This window comes from Pyrgilauda ruficollis, unplaced genomic scaffold, assembly GCF_017590135.1.
Source record: "Pyrgilauda ruficollis isolate IOZ18807 unplaced genomic scaffold, ASM1759013v1 scaffold2, whole genome shotgun sequence".
Lineage (NCBI taxonomy): Eukaryota > Metazoa > Chordata > Aves > Passeriformes > Passeridae > Pyrgilauda > Pyrgilauda ruficollis.
Genome location: NW_024519206.1, coordinates 13637173 through 13658256, shown reverse-complemented (window position 1 = coordinate 13658256; position 21084 = coordinate 13637173). Strand labels below are relative to the sequence as shown.

At 41.8% G+C, this 21084-nt stretch overlaps 1 protein-coding gene across 1 annotated transcript in view; it reads left to right on the top strand.

Annotated features, from left to right (window-relative positions):
- Positions 1–628: 628 nt before the first annotated feature.
- Positions 629–21084, top strand: part of COLQ (collagen like tail subunit of asymmetric acetylcholinesterase) — a 38120-nt gene continuing 17664 nt past the window's right edge. The window contains exons 1-6 of the mRNA XM_041466545.1: positions 629–734; positions 12989–13098; positions 15000–15095; positions 17908–17952; positions 18715–18741; positions 20127–20198. Coding sequence (XP_041322479.1) covers positions 629–734; positions 12989–13098; positions 15000–15095; positions 17908–17952; positions 18715–18741; positions 20127–20198 — 456 coding nt within the window. The remainder of the gene's footprint in view (positions 735–12988; positions 13099–14999; positions 15096–17907; positions 17953–18714; positions 18742–20126; positions 20199–21084) is intronic.

Below are 21084 nucleotides of genomic sequence, written 5' to 3'. Positions count from 1 at the left end.
TTAAACCCAGAATAATAAAGTGTTTGTCAGTTTGTGAAGCCTTTGTGGCATCATCCCTCACCTTGAGCTGCACTCTGTACATAAATGCAACATGTGTAGCTATCAGGGATGAGCAGATGGTAGGTCACTGCTCATCGCTCATTAAGGCAATTAGTGACCTGTAGGAGATGATCAATCAGGGATTTTATCCATCTCGACGCCGGTGTCTGGTTGCCTGACTGAAGGATTCTGTTTACAGTCCAGTTCTTAATTTCTCCCATTCCTGCTCATCATTATTATTATCCAAAGAGCCTTTTTGCTTCTGTTAGCAAAACCAGAATCCCCCGTGCCTCAGTTTTAGCAGCTAATGTCCACAATAGGGGCAACTGATCCAGCACAGGAGTTAAATATAACTGTGTCTAGTGTAAGGAGAAGATTTAATGGGAAATGGTTGGCATTCTTTCTTCCTAAAGGCATGGAGAGGGAGGGGGAAGAGAGAGAGAGAGAGAGAGAGAGAGACGTACACAGACAGACACACGCATCCCATAGTGAGGGCAGAGGCAGAGAGCAGGCAAGGGAGAGAGGGCAGAGAGAGAGCCCCAAAGCAGCCTTGTGCCTCTGAGCTGGGATCTGCCAGGGCAGAGCCAGCATGCTGCTCCTCAGCCCGCTTGTCCGGGGATCTTACCTGCTGCTTTTCTTCTGCTTTGCTTTGTCTCAGACTGCGTACGCTGACAATGTCTTCTCACTTTCAGCAGGTAAATTGCTTTAAGTCGTTGCTTTTCCTCGCTTGGAGCACTCTGCACTCTGATTCTTGCACTTTCTGGTGATTGGGAACACAGGAGGAAAAAAACCCCTTCAAATAGCAGATCTCAGCTGAGGGATTTTGCATTGCAGATCTGCTCAGCCACAAGTCAGGACACTTTGTTGCTTGGTCGGTTTTGCTTTTTGCCTTATAATTTCTGGTTTTAAACCCCTCCCTTCTCTTCCCCATGAGAAATAATGAGCAAGATCCTCGGCTGTTCAAAAATGCTTTTTTTCCATTGGCCTCTGTGGTGCTGTGCTAAGGCATGGATCTGGCCCAATTAGTTTATTTCTTGCATGTCTGCATGTTTCTTTCTATTTTGGATGAGTTTAGGCAGAATACGGCAAGGGAAAGAAAATGAATCTCAATGTATATCTGCTTCTATAAATAAAGCCCTGACCTCAATGAGTGCTGCCGGTGCCCGACTGGATGTTAGCAGAATAAACATCATCTGGCTCTGGCTATGACACTAACAAATACTCGGATGACTTACATAGCAAACAAGAGCCCACTGCATGGAAAATCCCTGCTAGGCAAAGACAAAACAAATTAGTTGTCAGCTGAGCCAGGGCACTGGAAATCCCTCTTAATAGATTTTACAGTTTCAGCAGTAAGACTTCCCTTCAGTCACGTTCTGTGCGAGGGAAGAGGAAAGGCAGCGAGAGCTCTGACTCCATCTTCTTTGAGGAACATCCACCAGTTTATGGCAAATTGCTGTCTCCCACCTTCTGCCTGCTATTCTGTATCAATACAGATGCTTCTAACTAATGTCCTGTGTTCCTTCAGTGTTAGATTTGAGATGGTTCAACTGAGGTTGGCAGGTCAGGGCCTGCTGTACCTATAGATCCTCCCCATGGCTTTCACAGTGATCAGAGGGCTGCATATTTTAAGTCTGTACATAAAATCAACCCTGGACATGACTTAAAGGCACACAGCCTTTCTTGCTCTCAAATCCCTCTGCTGTACCCACGGAGCCAAATGGTTTACCTTCAAGCTCTCTAAGATGCTGAAAAGCCTTTAAATTTGTTACCATTTATTTTCTATTGGGATGTGCTTTTTCTGTTATGTTGACATTAGTCAACGGTGAGGTACAGGAATCACCAGGATTTATTTTCCCTGATATACTCCAAATTGCTTTGCAATAACATCAGACCTCAAAACTTGTTTTGAAGACCTTTGTATTTTTCTGATGCTTGTAGATGACACACAGGCAAGCAAGAATGTGATGTTTCCTTTGCCTACTCCTGTGCCACACACTTGTGTTTCTACAGAAGGCATTTGATCTGTCCTGTTAAATAACAGTTCAACAAATAACCTGCCCATAAAAAGAAGGAAGACTTGTCATCTCTGCTGAAACCACAGTAGAAGAGGTAAACATGAAGGAAAATGCCAGAGCCTGCTCCTTGTAGTGGAGCATTTTCCACAGGGCAGTCCTGGGCTCTGCAAGACCCCATTGGGCAGACCCCCACCCCACAGTCTGCTCCATGGCAAAGTCCCACAAAGTCCCTCTGTTCTACTTGCCAAGACACTGAAAATCACCTTTATATCCAACAAGCTCTTAGTGCGGCTCCTGCCATTTATGCATTGTCAATGTTTGCTTGATAAAATGTGGAAAAAACAGCAGTTGGCCGAAGATTCTGTCATAATCCCACAGCTGCAGGGCTGGATTGAGACATACCTATGTGTCATTATTACTTGGTAATCAGGGCTATTTGGTATTAAAAATATAATCAGGTATTCCTTTAGTGCTTTGGTTGCATCTGTACTTTAAGAAACTTCTAAGAAAAAAAGCAGTATGTTCTATTTTTCTGGTAGAAATCTGACAGTTGGCACAGAAGATGAATTCATTAAATTTACTCTGAAGGTGAATTAATTCTGCTTACATTCTCAGTTATTTTAGTGATTTCTCAAATGTTCTCTGACTGTCAGCAGAGTCAATTATTTGTATTCGGCACCAGGATTCTTTCATTTAAAGAATGAATTTCAGCAGTGCACTTTCCAATTCTGAAACTAATCCCATTTAGCAGAGAGAATGTTCTTAAGCAATGGCTTGTCTTTCCTATAGTTGGAGAAAAAACATTCGGGTATCTTCCAGGTGTGTCTGGAAACTTCTAGCCTAAAGGAACTTTTATTTCTGTCCTCACAAATCTTTGCAAAGCAACAGGTCACAAATAAACAGGTCACTTAAATAAAAAGCTTACAGGTCCCAAAGCAGTAACTAGAAAGCAAAGAGGAAACAGCCTGTAGGGTGGAAAAGTGTTTGTACAATAACTGGGGAAAGAAGAATAAGCCGGATCTTTGTTTTCCACCAACTCCACCTTAGAGTCTCATCAGCCTCAAGCAACAGTGCATCCTGGTTTCTAGAAGTATTTTGAGTGTCATGTCAGCTCCAAGGAGTTGAGTCTCACAAAGCTGAAGCATCATTTCTGGAGAAAATGTTCCAGGGAATAATATTATAACATATTATAACAGCATCTAGCCGTGGTTCCACATGGCAGTGAAGAACCCCAGGGTGGGTAGCTCAGCTCCTGGAGACAGCAGGTTATTTTCAGGATAACCTGTCATGCCCCACCCTTACACTACTTGTGTTTGTGGTGTCATTTACATCTATTTTTCAAAGCTCTGCCCTACTGAGGTTCCTGAACTGCTGCACTCACATGATGAAGGCATGAGTTCTGTAGTCATTTTTAGTAGGGCTGTATGAACCAGTCTGGACCTTGTAGGAACCACCCTGAAGAAAGCCACCTTCCAAATTCAGGTAGTAGAAAGACTCTCTTCCTCTCCTTCTCATTCCTTCTCCTCCCCTTTACTGCTCACCCAGGCCCATCAAGGTTTGACAGTGAGATGGGACAGTATTTCAATTACCAGAAGCATCTGAAGAAAAAGAACTGCATCTCAGTGCTTCTTCTGGCCTTTTATGCATGCCACAAGAACACCCCTTGATTCAGTTGGCTCCTACAGTCAATACTGATTCATAGTCCTTTGGAAATATTCTGGTGGATCAGTTTAAAAGAACTCAATGGGATATCAGAGCACTATTGACAGTATTCCTCACACTTTCTTTGCCTTTGTCCTATTATTTTCCTGAAGAAAAGGAACATTATATCTCACTGGGTATTAGGTTCATCCTCTTTGAGTCATGAAGGTGTAATATTTGCAACCAGATATCTTGTGGCAAAGCTGCAGAAAATAATTCCGTTTTCTTGTGGACTGACTCTGTTGGAGCCATGGTGATGGGCCGGGAAGAGCAGCTGTGTGGGGTGGCAGCCGTGGCTGGGCAGCACAGAGAAGGGACCTTGGGAGCCACTGTGGTGCTGTGCTGTGGGCAGAGGGCATTGTGCATTTGTGAGAGAAACAGCAGGACAGAAAGGACACAGAAACAAGGGATGATTCCTGACATTGGGGGAGCTGGGATCAGGGCTGTGATCCCAACTGAATCTTTCTATAAAATTAATATCTGACCCCATCATCAGGGTTTGGTTTTCTTTTCCCTGCAGGAACCTGAACTATTGTCATGATGGACAGCAAAGCTGTCAGGTGGATGTATTTTGTTTCTAAACAGAGTAATTGTAAATATTTATTTATGTAAAATCACAAGAGAATGACTTATCAGAGTGTTTGCAAGAGAAAGAAAGTTGCATAAGGAATTTAAAACAAGATGAAGAAGACTTTCAAAAGGCAGCAGTCAGAGCCTGCTGGGGAAAGGGCCCAAAGGGTGACTAGCAAGCAAAAATATCAGACCAGGGAAGGAAACCTGGCTCTGCTCTGTAAATCAGCATGGGCCCAGGAGGTGCTGAGCATCCTGGTACCATTGGGTAGTGGGTTTCTCATGGAACAAACATAAGCAGGAAAGCTGGGGTTAGATTAAAATTCCTGATAGAAATGAGCCACTGGCAAAGGCTACAGCTTCATTAGAAGAAGGAAAGCAAAGTATATTAGCCATGAGAGGGCAGTCACCTAGCTGTGGAACTGAGCAGCCAAAGGTCTTGGGGCAGGATGTTTGAGAGCTTCCTGTCTTGTTTGTGATTCATATCAGCCTGAAAGGGAAACAAAATATTCTTTCAGTGGATTCTCTGTTCAGCTTCAGAGAAGAAAATAACCTTGTGATTGGCTGGTTTAACTTGATAGCCCAAATGGGGAGCTGGAAAGATAAGCCAAAAGAAGGAAGGCATAGTGGCTACCTTTCTAAGCTGATAAAGATTCCTGAGCAGCTTCTGGGGAAGGCTTGGACTTGTAGCAAATTAACAGCCTAGTATCATGTGGTTACTGTTGCTTCAAGTAAATGAGTTTTTAAATAAGCAGAGTTTAAAAAACACCTGATTTGACTTTATCTGTATATTCTCCCCTGGTAGATATCACCTGTGAAAGTCCCAAACTGGGTGTCCTGCTCAGGTCACTGTAGATGATACTCAGGAAAGGAATCACCTTAGGACTCACAGACCTTCTCTGGTGGTGTATGCTGCAAAAGCTGTGCTCAGTGAGGTGAGAGCAGAGCAGCCACACTGGTGCACAGCCTGCCCGTGACTCCGTGCCTGCATCCACCTTCTCGTCAGCAAGGACAAAGGAAGGGAGCCCTGATGTCATCCTCAGTAGACAAGGCCCCCCAGAGATGCCCTGATATTCACAGTAAACCAGTGAGTAGGAACCCACTCAATCCTGTGGGTAAGGGACAAGGAAAGGACATCAGACGTTGGGCCTTGCAGCAGTAAATAAAAATCAGAAGAGGACATAGCCTCTAGTGAGGAAGCTGGAACCTGTCTGCAGCAAAGCTCCTTAAGTGCAGCCCTGGCCTTGCATGCAGGAGAAGGAAGAGGCTTCTGACGTGTTTATGGCATTACTTGGCATTACATATGGTTGACAAGGTGCTTGTGTTGTCAGAAAGGTTCAGTGATAATGCAGATGAAGTGAAGGGCTTCAGTGAAATGCTGTTGAAGTTGAAATTCATGACATTCGCTTGTTGGGTTGTGAAGAAGTCCTCCAGCTGCCAGGGACAGAAGTCAGTACAGGAGCTGAGGCAGTGCTTGCTTGGCTTTCCAGCCAAGGAAGCAGTAACTGATCTGGAGGTTTCTCTATAACCTCTGCATGCTTCCGACAGGCAGCATTCCCCAAAGGAGAACCTCAGCTGAAAGTGATCTGCAGCTGACGTGGAGATCCAGCTGGTCCAAGTTGTCCATGCTGTACCATTGCCATGAATGAGGACAGCACTGTCTGTAGTCCATGGGTATTGGACATGCTGGTGAATGCTAGATTTTTGTTATGAGCAGACTGAAAGGTGGAGGCTTAAATTCCAGCACAGCAGAGCTCCACCAACAAGCAATCCAAAGTGATGCAAAATCAGCTTAGTCCCCATGTAGCTGTAGACAGATGGTGTTTGTAGACCTCTGCCTTTAGTACAGACAGTCCATTTGTGGGCATGTCAATATTACCAGACCCCTGCACAGGAGGGGAACAGTCTGTGGCTTCACATTTCAGCCGCCTTGCATCTGACAATCTGTTTCCTATCAGACACTGAGGCTTCCCATGGGTGGGCTCTTGGCACAGAAGCACCAGCAGTGCGACTGCAGCAAAAGAAACTGCTAATCTTAGTTAAAACCATAGAAAAGTATCAATTGTGTTTAGGCAGGAGGACGTTTGCTGTCACAATAGAGCCTGTATCCCTGCAGTCTTTAGCTCCTGGAGCTAGGGTGGTGTGTGGCTGCAGACTCAGCTGTGGTGCAGCACAGCACTCAGCCAGGACACAGCTGGGAAATCTGTCTTGTGCTGCAGCTTAGGAGGTAGAAAAGAACAGGGAAAGACCTTCAAATCTAGGGGGAATTGTTTGAGGAAGATCAGAAATAAACAAGAGAGGAAAAACTCTACAGGAATTAACAGACCCCAGCCTAGGTGTTCTGTTTGCTCCCTTCTCCTCTCCAAGGAATCACCCTTTTAACGGGAAGGAAGTTGTGGGGACTCTCTGTAGTCACACAGCTGTGATGGTAAAAGAGAATTTGGGAAGACGAGATGGGTGTAGGAAAACCACAGACGAGAACTGAAGCATTGTGAGGAGAAGAGGTTCACCATTTTCCTCAGGAACTAGCAAGAAGTTGTGGATAAATGTAGCTTCTGGGGAATGCACACAAGTAAAGGCAGTGCCACAATTTCAGTTTTCTTCTACCCAGGGAAGTGCTTATGGAGTATTTTTACCAGCTTCTTGAAACTACAAAGTTAACAATTTTTTACAGTACAAAGTCAATACATAGTTGGGTTTTTTGGTCAAAGGCAGAAGAACAAGGTTGCCTGGCCTGGGAATCTGTTGCAGCAAGGGAGTCAGGAGGAATTAGTCTAGTTAATGGCAACAAGCTTTCAAAGAAGAATTGAGAGGCTTTTCTCTGAAGTCTTTTTGAGTGCACAGCAACACCCACAGTCTCGTAGGGATTGTCTGGGACTGTCTGAGCATATGGTGGAGCAACATCAAAGTCAAGTACATGTTTGATCTATGCCAGCACTGACAGATGAAGATCTTGCACTTGCAGAAGGGTGGAACTGGTGTCTCTCAGCTGTGTTGCTACTTACACAAACTTACACAGAGTGGGAGAGGACTGTGTGGCAGTGAACGACATGCAGAAGTCTTTCGGAGCATCCTGCTTTAATCTTTTGGGCTTTAGGCTCTTCTACAGGTTACAGTAAATTCTTAGGCTTTAATACTCAGAGTATTTGTGCTATTGCTCTGGTGTGAAGAGCAGTTGAGTTTTATGATCTGGATCATAAAATGATTGAGATGAGATACTGTAATTCACCAGATGGTACTGTAATTGAGTTATCCCTGGACTTGGGGGACTTGCTTAGCTTCTCTGTGCCTCAGTTTCTCATGCACTGATGGGGAGTGCATGGAATTGTTAACATATTTTAGCAATGCCTAGAGCTCTGGAGCTCTGCAAGTGAAAGGCAATAGAAGGAAAATTGCACAGAATGGCCCTGTCAGGGTTATTGGGATTTATAAGACATAGGTTTATTTTTCAAACCTGTTTTATAACCACTGAAGTGTTACACCCATCAGATTTTACTGGGCTTTTTCATTGTTTCATGAAACAGAATGCAGAGCCAACACAAGCAAATCCTCCTCTCTCTCTCTCCCTGTACTGATCTCAGAATTTTTCTTCTGCAGTGAGTCTGAGAGAACAGTGTATAATCTTCTGGTGTATGTGTTGTCCTCACACATGCACAAACACACAGATAAAATGTCCAAAATGTTACATACAGGGAGTAAAAGACCTTTCCTTTGCTAAAAAAACCCACAGGCCCCTTTGCTCTCCTACATCTTACCATGTCTGCTGTGGTTTTTAGGGTTGACCTCAGAGATGCAGCCACCCCTCTCTCCCCAACCAGGCTGCCAGACCTGCTGAGGGATGTGGGCTAAATGTTAGGTGGGGATGGAGAACAGAGTGTCCTTGCTCCTGTGGCCAGGTGAATATCCAGACCTGCTGTCAGGCAGAGTGCCAGGGATTATGCTATTGTCAAGCTTTGGGAACACAGACTGATTTTTAAATTTTTTTTTTTTATTTTATTTATATATTTATGACAGTTTTTGAGTGTGCATCTGCTGGCAAAGTACTGCTGCCACAGCCTGTGGTTCTTCAGAGATTAAAAATGGAGCACTTTCAAATTTTTTTGAGATTTTTCTTGACTGTGCTAGATTAACATTTAGAACTTAGTAGTCTTTTTCAGCCTAAAGAATGCTAGGATTCTATTAAAAGAAACTTGCAAGGTTTCATTGGGATTTCTTAATTTTCTCCAATTAATTGAAATAATTTCTGATCTGTGTTGTTCTGTTTCTTTAGGAGTCTGAAGCTCATCTAAAGCAAAAGGAAACTAGTAGCAGGGCAGAGCTGTATCTCTGTGTCTCATTTTGTAATTCCCATGGGAATTTCATGGGTCACCACCTCCTCCACACAGACATCATTACCTAAGCTTGATATATTTCTTTGGCATATTTAATGTGGTTTATAGGAAAGGATATATTGCAGCCATCAACTATAAGGTTCAAGTTCACAAATGTACTAAGAGATGCAGACAATACACTAAGTTGACTGTTCAACCCAGCTCCAAACACAAGCTGTATTCTCATCTCTGCTTATATGCCCTTAAAGCACACTTTGGGTCAAAAAGTTTCATAAAACACACTTTAGAGAAGCATACATTGATAATGATGGGCATTATCTTTGGGCACTTCTCTCTGGCATTTTGAAGGAGAACTTAATATCTGCTTCTGCTCTGTAAACAAAGGCAGCTTTAACAAGCTCTTAAACTTTCCTAACTCTGGAGAATGTGCCCTAGTTGCTTGCAGTAGATGACCAGAGTGGAGCTGGGTGGCTGCAGCCTGTGGTGCTCTGCTCTCCTTGCAAGGAGGCTGAGAGGAGCCTGAATGAATGACAACAAAGCAGATGAAAGGCTCGGTTTCAGCTGGACAAGCCCACATTCATTAACTGGCTGGTCTGCCCAGCTGGTTTATTATTAATTCTGAGTGCCATGCGTGTGGGAGAAGCATCTGTGATGGGTGTCAGCCGTCAGAGGGCTCCGTCCAGCAGAGCCCTGCCTGTCACAAGCTGGGCAAGCCACCAGCCCTGCTGTCAGGGTGAGACTTTGGGTAATAGCTCGGCTTCCCATCAGGGCTTGCTGGATCAGTGTGGTCATAAATAGGAAGGGAAACACATGTTAAGTATCCTTTTCCTTTCTTGTCCTTTCCTCCTGGTGTTCAGCTTACAGCTTTGTGATTTTAGGATGAAAGGTACTTTCATGGTTTATTTATGATTTTTTTTTTCAGTGAAATCTTGCAAATCTGGCTTGAATCCAGCAGAATATCTTTGGTATTTCTGTTGCACCTGTGGGGTTGAAGACTCCTCCAGGATCTGCCCTAGGAGGCCTCACAGACCTCACTCCAGGGGACTCAGCCTGGGTGAAGGCTTCTCTCTGGCTCTGTGTTGTACCATCTTGAATAAGAGTTCCCAAATCCCAGGAAATCTGCAGCAGAAAAATGAAACATCACACCTTATCTAAAGTACTTAGCTTATTTCTGAAGCTACCATTGACAGTATACCCATAGATTTATGAAATCACTTTCTGGAACTGGATTAACTCATAGCCCTGCCCATAAAAATAACCTGAGAATGCAAATGTATTCTGTTTCAATGGTGATTATTTTAATTTTTATGTTCTTTGAAAACAACTGCCTCTTGGACAAGTCCTAAAAGGATTTTGTATTTTTTTCTTATTGAATGTGTTCTTTGGCATTAGAGTTGTTGAAAGAGCAGCCTCTGTATGAGATATTTAAACGCATGCTCTGTGTAGGCAGGCTCTTCATATTTCACAGAAAACTATGACAGTCCTATTCTTGGGCTGAGATTTTTTCCACTGATGGGGACTGGAGTATTCTGAAGCTGTGTTTAGCAAACAAAGCTAACCTGGAGCCTAAAAATACGCATTGCATTTGCAAAGAGCCTGTAAGCCCGCCAAGGTAACCCTTTTGTGATATAAATCAAGGCAATACTGTAATAGTTGTACATCTTGGACCTATTGCAGTTACTGCCAAAACCCATACCAAAGAAATGTGGTGCTTACTGGAAGATCAGATTAAAGCAGTCCTACCTGCAGTCCCTTTGTGAATCATTGTTTTTTTTGCTCCTTCTGCTGTCACATCACCTGTCATACCTGTGTGGGGAAGGTTCTTGGGTCTAGAATCACTATTTTCTTAAATATTTTCTTGACAAATGCACCTTTCAGAGCATAGCCAGGGTTACTGATGGAGCCCCTGAAAGATTAACTACCCAAGTAATTACATAATTGATACCTGTCCTGTGTAGCAATACCTTTACTATTAATGGTATATAATTACTTGGTATATAATAATAGTGTCTATTAGAATTTAGTATCTATCTATAGGAATAGCATCTATTAGTAATAGTGTCTAATAATATATATAGTAATAGTATCTATTACTGTTATGGTAGTCAGATTTTGCTTGTCTCCTCATTGAGATCAGTACATGCTGTCACTGCTCATACCAGCAAACCCTGAGTGGGCTTCAACATAACTTGTGTTACAGTAGCATAAAGACTGAAATCAGGTGGGTTTTTTTACCATCTCACTTAGGTATAGTGTTTTTCATAATAAAGCTGTTCCACAGATTTTCAGGCTTTTCTTCTAAAAAGGAGAATACATATTTTTTTATAATCCAGGACTGGAGTTTACTCATGAGGGTGTGATAAGTATCATATTAGAACTATAGCTGTACATCTCTATTTAATCTTTTATTTGCAAAATATTTAAAGAACAACTTTTTTTTTTTTTTTTTTTTTTTTTTTTTTTTAGTATCAGTACAACTGCAGTAGTGTAAACCTTTTTCCTGCAGAAAAAGAGTTGCTGGTAGAGATCTCTTAGCACCTAAGCCACATCAGGCTAGTTTTGATATTCTTATTCTCGCTGAATGATAATAATCCTACTGAAATTTTAACTAGACCATGAAATGTGGTGATACTGAGAAAGATTATATTGGAATGTGGCCTAAAATAAAGTAATCACATTTTATACCCTGTTAAATTACAAGCTGTCCATTACCTCAATACTGCACTATTTTGTCCCAATGCAATATGTTCAAATTCAATCCTGAAACACAGACAACCACAGAAGTTGTCTGTTAAAAATTGAAAAAATTGTTTATAGCTGCATAACAGTGACTTAATTGAGGTTAAGCCAATACAAAACTCAGTTCTTCATATCTTGGTATTTTATTATATGTAAGTGCTGGAGACAGGTGACTCACACTTCTGTTACTTTTTAAAGGACACTGGAATTTCAGTACCTATTTAAAGCTTTAAATTGAAAAAATATACCTATTTTTTTTAATATAAATCTTCTGCCTTTCTCTTAAATTGAAGTTTTTGACTGAGTTTCAAACTTGTGAGGAAAAACTGAGAGTCTTCATTATGGACCCTTCCAGAATTCAATTGACTTCGGTCTCAAAGATATGATCACAAATAGTGTTTTAATAGAGAAAAAAATCTGGATGACATGAACTACCCCAGAATGCTGCTGAATCTCTCCTCTTGGCAGCTCCTTTCTGTGCATCAGGACTGAGAAAATGTCACCCCCATTAACATGGGAAAGAACTGAGTAATACCTTTTCTGAGACATTTGAAAATCTAGAAGTAGCTCTGTTCTTCCCTTACCTTGAGATGTGACTAATATCCAGCCTGCAATTGATTTGCACTCAAATCTAGCAATTCCATCAGGTTTGTCTTCCCAGAAACTTAATTTAGAGATTTTCTATTAATACCAGATACTTCACCATAGGCTTTTCTTCTTGGCTCCCTGCCACCCTTCAATTCACAGACACCCACTCCAGCTGCCACTAGCCAGAGGAAGAAACCAACAGGCATAAATAAATATTTGCTATCCTTGCAAAAACCTTTGAAGAAAGCTCTCACTCTGATCAGAGATGTATTTCCCAAGAAGTAAATTAGATTCAGGGGAAAAAATGCAGTGTATAAATGCACCATAATGCAACTTCCTTTGTGAATTTTGGTCACAGCCTCTTATATTTTGATGGAAGTTTACCTCTCAGACAATGCTAAATACACTGCCAAACACAGGTGAGGTACTGCCTTACCAGTCAGTCTGTGACAAAGCTGTCAGCTAAGTTTGGGTTGTGGGGTATTTATTCTTAGGGATGATGCACAAATCAGAAATACAGCAACCTGGTTGCAGTTCCAGAGGAAATACAAGTCAATGTGTTGTGGAACAGCTTTGCGCTTCCCACTTAGCGCAGAAGTGCCTAAAGTGATTCAGTTCCCAGGGAAGGTGATGGCCAGCAACACTGAGTGCTTTCCTGGTGGCAAGTGGGCTGTAACAGGGACCAGAAGATGCTATTTGGAACAGCCTTTTGGAACAGAGGGTAGAGAAAACAATAAATGCTTGATTCATTTTCTAGTGTGACCAATCTGGAATTTTCAATATTCTGCCTGTGCCAGAGCCACATTTAGAGCTTAGAACTCTCCATAGCCTTTGGAACTTAGAGACTTAAGGGTCCACCAGGTTTCTTAAATCCCTGTTTGGATTACAGCATTGTAACCAATGCATACAGGATGTAGGACAACACTGAAATGGCAACTTCTCTTATTCTGTAAGAAATTATTGTGCTGCTCAAGACCACAGATGAGTGTTTGTATTGAACAGATCTCCCTTGTTTGGAACAGAAGAAGGAGCACTGCAGGGCGTGCTGCCTCCTTGGCCCTCCTCCACCGCCCCTGTTCCCACCTCCATACTTCAGGCACAGCTGGAGCACTGTAAGTGTGGCTTTTACTTCTTTTACATGAGTTTGAATGACAAAGAACGAAGCATCCTCTCGAGCACTGCTTCATGGTGTCACTCAGCAAACCTGCCTGGCTGTGCTGATAGGGCTCTGTGAGGACAATCACACAGCATCCCAGACTGGGGCTTGAAGTAAATATCAAATGGATCAAGGAATGAAATGAGGCTGGATTTGTTCCTGCAGTTAATTCAATTAACTTTAAATCTTTTCCTTACTCTCTATTGAAACCTTCTTAGAGTGAGGCAATCCTGAAGCAGAGGAAATGGCAATGCAGTACACCAGTAAGGACAGAAAGGCAATTTTCCATCCTGCACAATGATTTCTGCGTATATGTATATATGTATATGTCCTATTCTGCATCACATTTGCCTTACCTAGCAGGTGAAATGAAGGTCCTGGAATCCTCCTGTGGAGCCTACCCCCACCATTTCATTTTGCAGAAACACATATGTGTTTGAGATGCTGGTATCAGTTTTCACTCCATGTGTGATAAATGTCCATACACATATGCTGACATAAGCATGTACAGCCTACAATGGGAATATGACATAGCAATTTGCCCAAGTACTCTTACTGCTGGTACTGCTAACTACAACATATCCTCTATCCCAGCATAAAGAATTTTTCTACCTACTCAGTAATTCCTGTTCCTTAATTTTAGTATTCATTTACCATATACAAACACTGCAATTATTGCTAGTGTTCTAAATAAGTGATGATTAAATAGTAAATAATGTAAATAATATAAATAATATAAACAATGTAATAATAAATGTAAATAATAACGTAAACAAATAATAATATAAATAATATAAATGGTAAATAATATAAATCTTAATAATAGTAAATAATGATTAGTAAGATATCAGGCAAGAAGTAACCCAAGAAGAAGTATGGTGTGAAATCCTCTACCGCCTTCTGATTGATCAGGATTGAACTCAGGGTGCTGTTCTCTCCAGAACTTTGCCTTCCTTGTCACCTCTCCTGCCTGTGCCTTGATTTCCACGGAAAGGAGATCCACAGACAGGATCTCTTTAGGAATGTTGTGTACTCCTTCAGTAAGAATGAGACTGGAACCAGGGTCCCTGAGATTCCTTCAAACAGCTTAGAGAGTAATCTGAGCCAAAAATCACCCTTCACACCATCTCCCTGTAGAAACATGATATGAAAATAAGCAGTTACACGCAGGGTGGGAGCCATGTGAATTAAACCATGAGCAGTTTGTTCTTTGGAGCCTGTAGTCAGAGCTTTACTGGAAAATGGCCTTTTTCTTGGAGGCTGAAGACCAGTTGTTTCGGTCCAGTGTTTCTGGCTCAGTGCTCATCTGTGTTTCCAGGGGAGATCACTTTTGTAACAGGACATAAATAAGGCATTGCACTGGTGAAAGCTTAATGCTGAAGTCAGAAGATCAGACATTCATTGATCATTTAAGGCACTGGCTCTGATCTGCAGTGAATGAATGCCTCCAGGTTGGTACCTTCTGGAGCGAAGTTCACGCTGCCTGTGCCTTCCCTGCATGAAGTCTCTATTTTTAGAGCAAAGATGCTATTCCTGGAGTGGAGCTGCTGCTGGCAAAGTGGGACAGAGAGGGCAGGGTCAGGTCTAAGAATAGGCCCGGGGCAGCCCAGCTGTGATGTGCCTCTGTGAGAGGAAGAGGAGGTAGAGAGGGAGGAGAAGGAAGCATGGGGCAGGAGGCTATGGAGGTGCTAATGTTCAAGCATCCATGAAGATAACCTTGTGACAAGCCCCAGACTTCTCCCAAAGGGACCAAATAAACTCTTTTGAGGCTGTGCTGTATGGTGGCTGGAATTTTAGGCATTTCTCCAACAGGCTACATGTGGCTGCATGTTCACTCATATGTTTGATGTTTCATAGAAGCTGGATATGGAAGAGTTGTGTCATGAGCTCCAGATAATACAGGCTTCCTCTCTGTCTGAATTGCACTGCTCTGCAGGGCCTCCTGGCCCCCAGGTGAGTGAGGCATATGTGATGAAACCACATCGTTCTCTCACTTGCTCCAAAGTCCTTACAAAGCTGTGAAATTCATGAAACCGCTTTTTACCACCCAATAAGCATGCCAAGCTCTGGCTAAATTTCATTTTGATATGACTTTGCATAAATCATGTAGTCTTTTTACCCTATGTTCTCATCCCTGCCTTATACACTTCATTCTGTTTCAAGTTCACCCTTCATTTTTGTGGAGTTTTACAGTGGGTAGCACCCATCAAAAATCACAGATGCATCATCACTTCCTTCAGAGGCTTCTTGTCAGTTTTTTCTTTGCTTTAGACTCTGTTCTCTTTTTTTGTGAGGACAAGAGCCTGTGAAGTGGATGCACAAGGCATAAAATGGACTGGGATGTCAGCAGAGTACATCCCTGAGAAGGCAAACATCTACAGTAAAATCAGGGGCAAGGAGGGGCTTAGCAGGGCAGTGGGGTGTGATTCAGGAGGCGCAGGATCTCCTAGCTGGACCTCAACATTTCTGCCTCTGACTTGCTGGACAACCTCAGACTGGTCTTTTTGACCTCATACCTCATTTTCTACAATTTATTCTTTCAGAAATCTTCAGAGGAAGGTCAGAGATCTTAGAGTCACGTAACAGTTTGAGTTGGAAGGGACCTTTAAAGGTCAACAAGTACAACCTCCCTACAATGAACAGAGGCAATACAACTATACCATGTTGCTCAGAGCCCCATCCAACCTGGCCTTCTTCTGAGGAGGAGATGAACCACTTCTAGAAGGAAGTTCTTTATGAACATCTCTGTATTGTTGAGAGGATCATCCGTTTGCTTTTCCATTCCAGTTCCTTCCAAAGAAAATGGAGAGTTTTCATGAAGAGGCACTTCCAGTTCCTGCTGGGGCACAGGCAACCAATCTGTGTGCTGTGCCTGGTGCCAGTGATCTTCCTCAAGCCCCCTGGGTGTCAGTTGACTGCCAAGACACAGCTCAGGGCCTGTGCTCAGCAAAGCCGTGACTGAGGCTTTGGCAGCCTGAGAAGCTAACAAGCACCCAAACACTATTTAAAAAGTAGGGACAACACATCAAAGTAAAGACTCAGTTATGTGGCAAAAAGCTTAGCTTTAATTATTTATAAGTCAGTACTTCAGAAGATAATTGGAGAGTCTAGAAGTTTCAAGGTGAAACCCACAAAGCCTTTTTGTAGAATCATAGAATTGTTTGGGTTGGAAGAGATCATCTAGTTCCAACTCCCCATGAACTTTGTCTTTATTATTTTGCCATTTTGTCTTTGCTGAGATAGAGGGTGAAGAAGATTCATTTAGTTCATGAGAGTGGAAAAGTGTGGTCAGGAGTGATGTCTAGTGTTTGCCTAGTTCTGTCTTGAGGGAAGTCTTCTCTTCATTATGAAACAGCCTAGCAGTGTGATTGGCCATGATCCAGAGTTGCTGTTCACATGAAAAAAACACTTGTTATTTCAGTCTTTGCTAGGCTGTCTTTAAAAAAAAAACAATCCTCTTGATATTCTCTCTGACTTAAATTGCAAGAAAGTAATTTTAATTCTATTGTTCTACAAAGTCCATTGCTATAAATAATATTAATCTTGCTACCAAATGACCTATGATGCCTCCAAGAACATTTTTAAATAGAGCAAGCTGGCAGGTTTTATCATAACAGCAGACAGCAGGATGGGTATAACATGGCTTTGGAATTTTTAATTACAAATTACAGGACTGTGCCTTGTACAGAGAAAATGTTAGAACCAGCAGTCTTTTGGGAAATACTTTTGTGACAATGGCCTCCTGCAAAGAAATACTACCATTACAAAGACATCTAGTTATTACTTCTGAATTCTTCTGTGGCTTACAGGGCTTTCAGATGAGTTGCAAAAGCCCATACTGTTGACTCATAGCTGAATTTTAATAAATTTTCATAAGAAGGAGAATTAGATTTGTAAAGGTATAAGTTTTAGTGTAATTCCTCCCATGTGTATCCTAATGTAAAAAGAAATAAATAAGATTAAATTTGGTGCTGACTCTAATAGGGTGCATTGATTTTCACTACTGAAAACCTAAAATAACTCTACTGACTAAAGTAGTTGGAGTAATTTGTATCTGAGGATAGATTTTTCTCCTATTCATGTACAATTTGATCACATTTTGAACAGTATAATATGGGCAGGATCCCAACCTGGAGCGAGTGATTTTTACAGTGAATCTAATGCTTCTCTGATGCAGGCTCATGGGATTCTTCTCCTTAGTCATTTAAAAGTAAAAGGTGATCAATGAACCAAAGCCTTCTAGAAACAAATCTGGCATTTTTTTTTCAGAGAAAGGTGTTCAAGGTCTCTCAAGAAGTCTTCTGAAAGGAGAATCAGCCTTGTTTGACAGAGAGAAATATTTTCAGAATTCAGAAATGGTGCAATCCCAATGTCCATCCCATCCTGCAGAGCCCATCCCACATGTTTTATGCTACTTCCATTACCACCCCTTGGGCTGACCTCTTTTGCCAGCTGATGGGGTGTCTCCATGTCCTGGTTGCTGATTCTTCAGGTCTCTGATAACTTCTCACCTCTCATTTGCCCTAGGCTTGTTTTTCTTCCAGTTTCTTCTCATTTATGAGATTCCCCTGCCCTTCCCATTCCCATGTCATTCCAAATCTCCATCCTGCTGTTCAGCAGTGGCACAGACCTGGTGTTTGGAGGCCACATTCAAACACAACACCCAATACCTCAGGTCCCAAGAGACACATACAGGGTCTAGGGCTGATGGAACACAGACACCTCACTAATGCAGTTTAATAATAGTGTCCATGTTCCTCCCTAGGGTCCACAAGGAATTCCTGGTATAATGGGACCAAAAGGGGAGAAGGTAAGTGTCTGTTTTCATGGAGTTTGATGTGGTTTTGAGGAGCAAAGAAGCAGGGGAGGATGTTCACTTTTTTTCTTTGTCTCTTTGGCGAATGGTGGGCCTTATGAATAGAAGATTTAGCTTTAATTTGAACACAAAGCTGTGAATCAGCTTGAAGCTATAATTTTAAACTTAGTCTTTCTGTGTTCGTTTTCAGTCTTGAAGTGACCTATGTTCTTCTTTTGTGACCTGTGTTTAGGGTATGCTTTGGGAAAGCATCTCAGGGGCAAAACTCAGCAATTTTACTGACCCAAAGGCCTTTGAGCTCCCTGTCCCTCCTGGAGAACACGAGGAGCAGAGCTCTCCCATGCAGTGCGAATTGTATGGGACAGCTCAGGTATTAAAGCTGGCCTATATGTTATGTTTTCAGTTGTGCAAAGATTTGTTCCATAATGATGCCAAAGAGCCTTATAGCTGAAGCTGAGCAGCTAATTGTGTGATTTGTTATACAAGGAGTTGACTGTAGATTTAGTGCTGAGAACACAGGAAAGACCAAGGAGCTCTGATACAGTAATTCTTCTCATTTTACCTTTCTAAGCACAGTTTTGACATGAAGATATTCACAGTGTTTTGTTTGGTGGTGTTTGTTTTTTTGGGGAAGGGATTGTGGGTTTGCATGTTTGTTTGTTTGTTTTTTTAATAGAAATGCATTGATGCATTGACTTGGGAGCCACTGTGCTTCATGTGGTGACTGCAAGACTGACATATCCCTTTCTCTGGCAGGGGGAGATTGGCAGACCTGGAAGAAAGGTATGAATAAAGGTGCTGTCTCAGAAACTCATACAATATTTAATAGTAGCTGCCAGAGAGGGATCCAGACAACACTTCAATAAAATTTAGCTGATGTTGAAGTTTAGCCTATTAGTGCTTCTCTCACTGGTACCCAGAGTGGATGGCAGGGATCTCTGGCTGCAGGGCTGGAGAGCTGTCCCAGCTGGCTTGAATTTGACAAATTCCCTGAGTGAAAGCACAGAGAGAAGCCAACGAGTGGGATATTACCTGAAGTGCTTGTGTGGACAATGGGAAACAGATTACTGGAGTTATAAAATATTTACTAAAAAAACCTCAAAGCAAAATCAAACTTTTTTACTCATCCAAAGTCTAAACAAGGCTCAGCCAGATACCCCTGAAGGAGAAACAACCATTAATGATTACCCTTCCAGAGCTCTGGCACCAATGCAATATGCTGACTACAATCCTATGCTTGGGGACACATGAGCCGTGATATATTGTCAAAAATATGTGCCCCTACATGTGATGAAACAGAATATGTTATCTCAGTCACTAAGTACATCCATTTAATGTAATTAACTTTAAAGAAGTCAGAAATCCAGGATGAAATCAGAGATATGCAGGGGGTGGTCACTAACTAGGAAAAGAAGTACACTTCTAATAATATACCAAGGATTTTGACACCTTTCTAATAATACACCAAGGATTTTGACACCAGCTACCAATCAGTAATTCAAATAAATATAAAACATAAACAGAAGAGGTAATTTTCTTTAATATATTTTCAAATGCCCTACAGTAAACAAAAATATTATTAATATAAATTCAAGGGTTCAAAACAGCAATGTCTTTGAGAGAATAATACACCAACCTACAAAAAAGTGCTAAACTTTAAACACGGTACATCAACACTCACTCTTCTGACAAATACAAGTAAGTTCTGAAAGAGAAGTCACTCAGGTTGGAAATAAAACTGTACAACTCTTGTTAAAAGCTGTCTGGCCCATGAGAGTTCACTCTTGGCCCTGAATGTCATGATGATATTTCTGAGATCATATTGTCAAGCAGTGTAATGCAGTGGAACAGCACTGATCTGCAGCATTTTAGGAGATATTCAAAGAGTGATTTACAAGCAGCAATTAAAACTGTATGTACATATGTAGTTATTGGTAGTCATATAGTAGTTAATAAAGAGCAATTAAGCTAGCAATGTAGGAATGTTCAGAATAAGGACCATAGTAACAGGAATAGTTAGTTAAAGATTTGGTTCTGCTCTCAACATAAATTGGATTTGTATGGATATAAGTAAACACTTGTAGGTCTTTTCATCCCCTGTCTGCAGCAGTGACCTGTGTAGGAATGGTGCTTTTATGAACCATTGTAACCCATGTTTTCCGTTCAAGGGCAGACCAGGTCCCCCGGGCGTCCCTGGGATGCCAGGACCAGTAGGATGGCCTGGACCTATGGGACAGAAGGTAAGACTAAAATTCACATGGAACAAACTGCTCAACATCACAATCTGAATAGAAGAGTTGTCTTGGGAAATCTCTAAACAGCTGCTTGCAGGAGGCTGGGAAGCTGCAGCTGTGCAAGCACACCCTGTGCTAGTCCCCTTTCTTACACTGCTCTGCAGAGTCTAGGCTTAGGTTACTCCACCTTCAGTCCAGACCCTACAGCACTCCTTACATGAATTAAACATGTCAAAGGGAAACTGAAAATTATTACAATGAAGCCTTACTGATATCTCACGATCACACAAATCAGTGTTTCTAAACTGATTGCCATCATTATGATTATTCTTGATGAGGATCCCTTTGCCTGAAGATGTACTGTGAGCTCATGATCAGAGGGAAAATACCAGGCTGATATCAAGGGAAAGAGATGACAAACCATGAGAATGGCTAATCACATCTTTGAAGTTCATTCCCATACAAACAAACATTAATTCCTGTTATTTTTATTAACCAACAGCAGAAGAAATGACAGGATGTGCTTTGCTACTGCAAAATGGCTGCTTCATCTGCATTTGTTATAAAAAAAGCTTCAGGATAGTCCTTTAGCAAGCACTGGCTTGTGCAAAAGGTATAACAGCTTTTCATAGGAGCTATGGTTTATGGAGCTTCTACAGGGACTTTTGAGACAACTTGCTTTTCTTCAATCCAGGATGCATTAGGCTAATGGACTGCACACAATGCCTAGTTTGAAGCTGCTTTTTCTGTAAATCTTTGACTCTTCATTTTGTCTATGAAGGTTGATGCCCCCACATCAGAGGATGTGGTGCATTAGCTCTTGATATTGCAAGAATAGTAGGAGGTGACTTGTGAATTTAAGCCACATCTGGGAAGCAGACTTTCAAGATCT